Source organism: Galeopterus variegatus, unplaced genomic scaffold (assembly GCF_000696425.1).
Source record: "Galeopterus variegatus unplaced genomic scaffold, G_variegatus-3.0.2 Scaffold4703, whole genome shotgun sequence".
Taxonomy (NCBI): Eukaryota; Metazoa; Chordata; class Mammalia; order Dermoptera; family Cynocephalidae; genus Galeopterus; species Galeopterus variegatus.
In genome coordinates this window covers 86,494-95,253 of record NW_007730814.1, presented here as the reverse complement: position 1 = coordinate 95,253, position 8,760 = coordinate 86,494, and the positions used below count along the sequence as shown (strand labels likewise).

Genomic DNA, 8,760 nt, shown 5'->3' with positions numbered 1-8,760 from the left:
CCCCGGTGTGGCCCCCGCCCCTCGCTCAGCCGGTGGGTGGGAACCGGGCTGTATGTGGGATCCGAACCCTCGGTGGGAGCGCCGCTGTGCCCCCAAGCGGCACACTGTAGCAGTGCGCCACCAGGCTGGCCCCTAACCACCCCATTTTAACCACAGGACAGTTATAATTCTCCCACTTTGGGAAAGGAGAAAGCTGAACCTCAAAGGTCACATTGCTTGCTTGTGACCAGGGAGGTACTAACCCAGAACTCCTGACTTGTCCTTATTAAGGGATAATCTGGCAGTGTAGACAGAACTGAACTTGGAGTCTAAGAACCAGTCTTACTAGATTGGAGCAGTCACATCACTTTCTGCAAAACGGTGACAATAATGCCAACCTCACAGATGCATGCACAGGATTAAATAAAACGCAGACAACAAAGCACTTAGAACATAGTAAAAGCTATCACGGTAGCTGTTATTACGTAACAAGGTGACAATATCCCCACCCTGCCTCATAAGACTGTAGAGGGAATTAGTCAAGGACATGTCCAAGGAAATGATTCTGAAAGTGTCAATCCCTGAACAAATGTAAAAAAAACATTTTTTACGACACATGCCAGGCATCGCAGAAACTATTCCCATCTTTTTTTTAGAAAGAACTACACATGAACGTCTTTCACAAAGACAAAAATAAACAATACAGACCTACGATCTTTTTAGAGCTTTAATTGCAATCAAGAGAAGGGTTAAGTTTACACCCGCTCACATTTGTGTCTGCGTCCAGCTACCAGGTAGGCACGAACCAAAACAAATACAAGAGGATCTCATCAAGCCGGGTCTCCGTGTCAGCCCACTCACGTCAGGAGTCCTCTCGTAGCAAAAGCAGACTCAAAATAAAAACAGCAACCCTAAAATAGACACAGCACCACCACGCTCCTGGCACCCTGCACCAGTGCAGGGACGACCTCTTTGAAGGTTTCCAGTGTAACAGGAATCATGCAAGCTGGGGTTCAGGATGGGGTGCGGGGAGTCAACACCTACACACAACTTTCCACCCCTGCCCACTTCAGTAGAAAGTGATTCACTTGGTTTCAGATTTAAATATTTATTCCTGAAATACAAAACAACGTTGAATATGCACATCCCCTAATGTCCCAGCCATCTGGCCTTCGTTGTCAGAACATCTTCAGATGAAACGACCAGCTGGGATTCCAGCTTCTCAGACTGCTGAGTCTCCCTCGCAGAGGGGGTGAGCCAAGCACGTTGGGCCTCTCTGGTTCTTGGAGAAGGGCAGCTTTCTTTTTCTGGTCCCACAGTTAGCACTTTGAGGATTTTCAAAGGAGGATTAGCCTTTACCCCATCTGGAAAAAAGCACCTCTTAGCCTTGCTTGGTGATGTCAATAATTTGTTTGAGACACCGTTAAATTGGGCACTGTCACTGTGAGGCTGGTCAGACACTGCCCTGTGTGATTCAGACCCTTGCTGGCCCCAAGGCTGTTTGCAGCAAGCCTGCCGAGGCTGGAATCACATGGCCCTCCACCCCAAGCCGGCAACCTCCCCACTGAAGCAGGATGCCCTGCCAGCATGTCAATGCTCCACGAGGCCCTTTGGCCACACGGAAACACTGCCACTGTGCTGTGAGCAGGCTCTTCGGGACCCCGAAGTTGTGGCCACAACCATGTCTCTTACTACAGGCCAGTGGACAACACAGGTCTTTTTTCTGAAAAATTCTTATTTTTAAGATATTTCTGCTTCACCTCCCAAAGAAAGAAAAAAAAAAATTTAAACACGTTAACATGTGTTCTTTCTGAGAGTTGGAGCAAGGAAATGACCAGGGGAAAAAATGTTCATGGAGCATTGGAGAAGCAGCTCAGCCTTCCTTGGTTCAACAAGGGAATTTGTCTCCTAAAGCTTCGGCAACCTTTTCTGGGGTCAACCTCACTGATAGGCCACAGGGTTCAAGTGCTTCCTGGGCTCAGCATTATACAACTAGTAAATCAGTGGGAAAAAATGACATTGACACTTTTAAACTCTGTCCACCACGGCTAAAATTATCTCACTAATTACAGTCTCTATAAATCAGCTGAGGTTAAGGGGGGCTGTGCAGGCACTTGGGGAAATACAGTTCACTCAATTAAACCGGGCCACTTGATTTGGCCAACAGACTCCGGAGGACCTCAAAATTAGGAAAACAGAAGGTACACGTGGAACAAATGCCTAAGGAAAGGGGAGGGGATGGGAGAGGAATTCTTAAGATCTTTCCTCACTGATGCTTCCCAGGGATGGACACTTGAGAGCAAACTAAGGCTGCTGGAATCCAAAAGTTATGGACCCACTTTCAAATACTGCAACATGCCGTAATTCACCCTGTTTGTCCCATGGGTCATTTGCACTGCAGAGACAATGGCTTTTAATTTTTCCTAGATTTAAAACCAAGCCATGACAGGCAGGCTTGTCACAGGGCTCTAGGGACAGGCCCTGGGGATGTCCCATGTTCCCTCCACAAGTGAGAGGTCTCAACAGCCATAAGACCCAGCCAGATCCATTTCTTCCAGAATTTTCAAAGGGCTCTGCACCAGTTGCTGGGTTTTGTTTTTGTTTTATTTTTGAAAAACTTCGAGGTCATTTCACAAAACTTGGAAATCTAATACAAATCCACTCCAAATTTCTCCTTCTTCGCTCTAAATCTCCTTGTCCTAAACCTCTCAGGGAGAACGCAAGCTATTATGCCTTATCAGATGCTTCTTTGTTTTAAATCCATAGCAATCACATTTAATTTCATTAGTGTTTGCGTCCTGTAGGCACGCATAAGCTCCTAAACCAACAACAATTAAAAACAAGGCGCATTCCTTAATTCCTAATTCCAATCTACTTATGCAGGGCATTATCCAGCTGATTTGAGGGTGTTTTTCAAAGCACACAATAATAAATGTGTCAGACACTCTGCTGGGTCCTTTGCTTAAATTATCTCTAATCCTCTACACAAGCCCATTTTGCAGGTGAGGAAGAAACCTGATAGACACAGAGCTTAAGGAACCTGTCCCAGGTCACTTGGCCCTGTTCCCACAGAAGCTTGGACCAGCGTGGATTTAAAGGCCATCCTCCCAGCTGTCCACTTGCCACACACGCTGCCCTGTCCTCTCCTTGACCGGACTTCCATCTTCATAGCGTGCAGGCTCGTATTCACACTCCTTTGCTTCACTTAAGGAACTGTGTGACAAACAGATGACTGAACTAAGCTGTCCACTTGCCACACACGCTGCCCTGTCCTCTCCTTGACCGGACTTCCATCTTCATAGGGTGCAGGCTCGTATTCACACTCCTTTGCTTCACTTAAGGAGCTGTGTGACAAACAGACGACTGAACTCAGGGCCCTGAGCTACAGCCCTCAGGGTCACAGAAAGCAAGCACAGGAAGGAATCTTTGGATGAGGGTCTCAATGCCTGAACTATTTTACTTAAGTCACTTATTCAATTCAGAACAAGAGCTCCTTGGTCCCCCTCCCTCCTGGCCCCCAATTGCCCTCCATGTGCAAGGAAATGAAAGAGGAATCTGCCTGCTTCTATCCCACATATACACTTTAAAACCCTGCACATAAGGGTTAGGACCCTTAGTCTGAAGTTCACGTGTCAGTAAAACACAACTTGATGGAAGAACCATGGTGGAAGTAAACTCTCATGGACGCTGTTGGTAAGGTAACTGTTCTCGAGCCCTTTCCGCCTCCCACGCCCAGACAACTGCTAAGAACTGCTAGAGCACACCCTGCATGGAGGATATGCAGAATCTGTTATCCCCATTTCTTCCCCCACACCCGGCACTTTTCTCTTACTCGTCAGCTCCTTCCAGCCAGGGTCCTCCTTGGCCCAGGTGACCTGGGACACCTGGAAGCCATTACCCCATACCTCACCACCATCCTGAGAGCTATGTGTCCCATACAAAGCATTTTCCCATCTGCAAAATGGGCTGCAATTCCCACCTCCTGAGGCAGGAATGTGTGGAAGCGCTCTGTAGTGGAAAGTGCTAGACAAATGTTATGGGTCAAAGTGGCCATTGTTCTTTGCTAGAATCTGTCTGGCACTCTGTGGCAGATTCATTCTCATGTCCCCCAGGAGCAATTATATTCACTCCTACGGTCATTTGTTGTTGGTGAACTTTGGCACAGTCTGGGTTCTGTGAGGCATCATCATTCATAGAAATCACAAGAGCCAGGTTTCTTGCAGACCACAGTTCCCATTTTGGTCCTTTGTGTTAGCTTTGTGCCTCAGTTTGTTCAACTGTGAAATGGGTAGAACACCTTCAGTGGGCGGGGGTGGTAGGTGGGAAACGAACGGATTGGAAACCACTTAGGCAAAGTCACCTGGCTTACACCTTGCCCACTTGAACACATATACACACTACTTTCCAACACAATGATCCAAATTCCTACTGAAGAAAATTACAAGGCCCACAGAACAGCCAAGGTGGGCTCTTACTGCCCAAGTGACTTCTGCTCCATGACCCCATCTGGCCCTCTCTGGCCCCCACAGCCAGGCTAAGACTGAGGTTTGAGCCCCATAGCTGCCTGGCGAATGTAGAGAGAAGGTGGGTGGACTGTAAATAGACAGACCGTCCTGATTTTTCCCTCTTCACTCCAGATGTTTCTTTCCTGTGAGCTGGGCTGATCCTGAAGCACTTTGCAGGGGACTCCAGTATGGAGATGTGGACAGTGAAGGAGCTTTCTCTTGCCATCTTGGGCTTGCCCTGGACCAAGCTTGGAGCAGCTCTCCAGCTCTTTGCCCATCTTCCCCACCCCTCACCATGGCTTTTCACCAGGTGCTCATGGGGGATGAGGTCCTACCCCTCCCCCAATTGCCCTCTCCTTGTCACTTGCCAGAAACCTCTTTCCAGACTAGATAAATGCAGATTTTCTTTAAATAAAAGATCCCCTTTTTATAGGGGGTCTGAGGGCAAGTCGTGTGTAAAGAGAACACATAGGAATTTATAAACAGAGTCCTGCAGAGGTCAAATCTCTCAGGGTGGAGTGACACTGTCCACTTCTGTTCTGTGTTAGAATGCTCCAAACGCCCCTGTAGCTCACCCCTCTCCGTGGGCACAGAGGATACTACCCAGGAACATCAGCTGTGAAAGAATGGGGTGCAGGGCAGGCAAGGTTCCCTCACTCTGGAAGTCTGACGTCTAAGGCAGTATGTTAATAACCTCTGAAAGATTGATTTGAAATAACTGTACTGATTCCTTCGGATATTTCTCACAAGAGCTGTTATCAGTGGAAATATTTCCAATTATGGCACAAGACTCACTTAGGCAAAGACAATGTCTCTTCTTTATTTCTTATGAGCTGCATGTTGTTAAAGTATTTAACCTTTCAGAACCTTAATTTCCTCATCTATAAAATGGTAAAAAAAACTTTCCTCATCTCATAGAGTTCTTGAAAAATAAAATAAGATAATGTACATAAAGCTTGAAGTATTGGGTCTGACACAAAATAGATCATGATAGTGCTTAAAAATAAATAGTCATGTCGAAGGGTCCCCTCATGCCAGGTACCATCCTCTGTAAGTTAGTGACTTTGATGTCCACTACAGCCTGGGAAGCAGATACGGTTACAATGCCCACTTATGGGAGGTGACGTTATGAGGGGTTAAATAACTGCCGAGGATCACAAAATATGTAATCTGGATGTGTATATCAAGGCAATCTTACCCCCTGAGGCAGACCTGGCCTCCAAACCACTGTCTCTTTTGTCTAGGGCTACTCTTTATTAAAAAGGCAGTGCTGGGGGTCACTCCTTATTTCATAAACACCGTTTCACCTGCTCCAGGAGTCACTTTCTCCTTGCAAACCTAGAACAAGTTGTGAAAAAAAATCCCGTTTCTTGTAAAAAGCTGTTACTTTGCGTGGGCTGTGTCCCATAACCACGGTGCAGAGACCTCCTCTGGAGGAACCTTGCCCCAAACATGAGTCGAACTTCCCCCTCTGTAAAAACCGACTTGAAGTAAACTCGGAATGAAGTTTAACATATTAAAAGCCATCCCTGCTAGCCCCTGGCCTCCGCTCCACCCCGCCCCCCACTATGGCCTAGGGAACCGTGCAGGGGGCACACTCTTGTCTCCACACCTGGTTTAGGCGCTTATCAGGCACCGGGAGGTTTCTCCAGCACTTCCTAAACTGCAGACCCCGCGCACTGGGCGCGCTCCTGGGACCTTCCTCCTACGGCCCCGGCTGCTGCAGAGGGGAGACAGTCCGGGGAAGTAGTGAGAGGCGACAGCACCGCCACCTCGCAATGACTCCACCAGCAGTGTGCTCATTGATGAGGCTGGCCGAGAGAAGAGCGCATCACCCGCAGCCCTGGCCCGGGGAGAAGCGCTGCGGGCCCAGCGCACTCCGGCGTCCAGGGACGGCCCTGGGACGCGCGGCTCAGAGCTGCCAGCCGACGAAGGGCCCACCGGGGCTCCCGGGAGGGGATGGGCGGCTGGAGCAGCCGTGGTAGACCCAGGAAAGCGTCGCGGGAGCGGGCATGCCCGCCACCAAATTCATGCGGACTCGCCGCCTTAAGTCTGGGGAACCAGTGAGCGGCTAGGAGCGGGCTGCGGAGAAGCTCCTGGTACCCCCAGTTCCAGCCTCCCGGTGGTCGGCGAAGAGCAGAGTCCTCGTTCTCCCAGAGGGAGAAGGGAAATGGGGACGCTGGGCTGTCCCCTCGTCAGCAGTTCTACGCCCCCCGCAATGCCACTGTCACCCCTCCCTGGAGACCTAGAGATGAGGTTTACTTTCAAACGGGGACACCTGTCCCGTGACTGATTCGTACCCAGAGTTTCATGTTCTTTTTCTTGGGCAGGTCAGAGCTGCTCAGTTTCTCCCTCCGACATTACAAACTAAATATATTTCTTTTCCGGGCATCGGACTGACGCGGGGCGGGGAGATGGGAAAGCAGAACTAAACACAGAAGGTGGCCCGTCCACATCGCCATCACTTTATTGTACTGTCACCGTTAATTTAACTATAAATACACGGTGGGGAGCGGGGCGCGGGCGGCCTCTGACCGCGGGGCTGCGGGCCCCGTTGCGCGACCCTCCCGGCTCTGTACACTATTTACAGCTCCTCGGTCCTCTTTCTCGACCCCTCCCGCAAGGCAGCGCGTGTGCAAGAAAGTAGCATCGTCCGTCTGTGCAAGTCCTTTGCGTCGGGCAAGCGCCACGGCCGGCCCGCGGCCGTCAGCTGTCCGAGTCCAAATCGCTTTTCCCTTCCTCTTCCCTCTTCTCGGGCGACGCCTTCGACGACGTCTTGTTCCACTTCTCGGCGTTTTCCGACTCCTCCGAGGAGGACCGCTTCTGCCGCCTCCACTTGGCACGGCGGTTCTTAAACCAGACCTGTTGCGCAACAGAGGACACAACGACAGTTCGGATCAAAGGCGCGCTTCCGCCGGTGCCAGCTCACCCCGGAGCTCGGCGCGGCCGCGGGACGGCCCCGTGTGGCCTCCGGACCCAGACGCGGGGCGCACGCAACGAGAGGAGGGGAGCCGCTGGCTTCCGCGTTTTCACTCGACTTCCTGGGCCTAAAGCGCCCTCCAGCAGCCTCCGGGCCGCCATCGGATGTTTTCAAAGCGCAGGGAGACCCGAGGAGGGCTGGGCCAACCCGCCCGGGGCCCTATTTCGTGGGGAAGGACCCTTAGGTGTCCCCACCCTCCAGCCCCCCGGCAGAGCCCAGCGCCTACCTCCACTTTCTCCTCGCGGAGATGCACTTTCCGGGCCAGCTGCTCGCGCGTGCCCACGTCCGGGTACTTGGTCTCCTGGAAGAGGTTCTCCAGCGCTTCGAGCTGCTCATCGGTGAAAATGGTGCGGTGCCGCCGCTTTCGCCGGCAGTGCAGCTGGTTGAGGAGCTGCAGCTCGGTGCGTGACAGTGTGCCCACATTCATGTAGGGCAGCATCTGGTGCGGCACCGGGGACACCAGCACCGAGCCGGGGCCCTCGTAGGCTGCGACAGAGTGGGGCGCACGGTCAGCAGCCCTCCCTCGCCACCGCACTCACGCCCGCCCGCCAGTCTGAGACCCTCTCCTACTTAAACATCGTCTGCAAGCGCGTGCTAGGAATTGGGGGTGCACGGGAATCAGGGGCCCAGGGAAATGGAGGAGCGAATTAGAGCGTCCACCCGCACACCCCCAAAGCCAGTTAGGGAATTGCAAAAACCTGGTCTCCCCATGAAGGCACTGAATTACAGTTTTCGCTAACGCGCCCGAAGTTTGCAGCAAGAACTGTGCAAACTCCCGCGCCCGATGGGCAAAGTAAAAAGGGGGATGGGGTGCAAAAGGGAAAGAGTGGCGCAAGGTGAATAATGCAAGCGCCACCGCACACCGACGCCTCAGGGGCTAAGGATCCGGTGGGCGGCGAAGGCCCGCTGGAGCGCGACCCTACCTGGGGGCGTCGGGACGCAGGAGCACTGCTGGGCGCCCAGCGGCGCCACGGCCCCGCAGCAGGCCGGGCCCACGGGCGCCGCCTGCACGTGCAGCTGCCCGTAGAAGTAGTTGTTGTAGCCGAGGCGGGAGCCGCCGACCGCGGCCGGGAGGCCCGCACCGCTGGGGGCCACGGGGCGCGGGTAGAAGGCGCCATAATCCGAGGAGGGGCCGCCGCCGCCGTAGAGCGAGTCCCCGTGCAGGGCCGGGAAGACGACCGGAGCCGCGGCGCTGGGCGCCACCGGCAGCACCGAGTCCTTGCAGCGCGGCCGAGCGGCCAGGATGTTGTCGATGCTGAACATGCTGGCGGGCATCCCCGAGCCCCGCGCCGGGAC

The 8,760-nt window shown here is 52.6% G+C and overlaps 1 protein-coding gene across 1 annotated transcript; it reads right to left on the bottom strand.

The window, feature by feature from the left end:
- Positions 1-6,936: 6,936 nt before the first annotated feature.
- GSC (goosecoid homeobox) lies at positions 6,937-8,754 on the bottom strand. The gene is made up of 3 exons (XM_008588170.1): positions 8,388-8,754; positions 7,691-7,950; positions 6,937-7,346 (listed from the first exon to the last, which is right to left on the bottom strand). The coding sequence occupies exons 1-3, from the start codon at positions 8,737-8,739 to the stop codon at positions 7,191-7,193; spliced, it is 768 nt and encodes a 255-aa protein (XP_008586392.1). The 5' UTR covers positions 8,740-8,754; the 3' UTR covers positions 6,937-7,190.
- Between the last annotated feature and the right edge of the window lie 6 nt (positions 8,755-8,760).

Coding starts and splice junctions, on each gene's coding strand:
- GSC (XM_008588170.1), bottom strand. CDS start 8,739: ATGCCCGCCAGCATGTTCAGCATCGACAACATCCTGGCCGCTCGGCCG. Junction 7,951..8,387: donor CTGCGTCCCGACGCCCCCAG/GTAGGGTCGCGC, acceptor ACTCTGTCGCAG/CCTACGAGGGCCCCGGCTCG. Junction 7,347..7,690: donor TCCGCGAGGAGAAAGTGGAG/GTAGGCGCTGGG, acceptor GTTGCGCAACAG/GTCTGGTTTAAGAACCGCCG.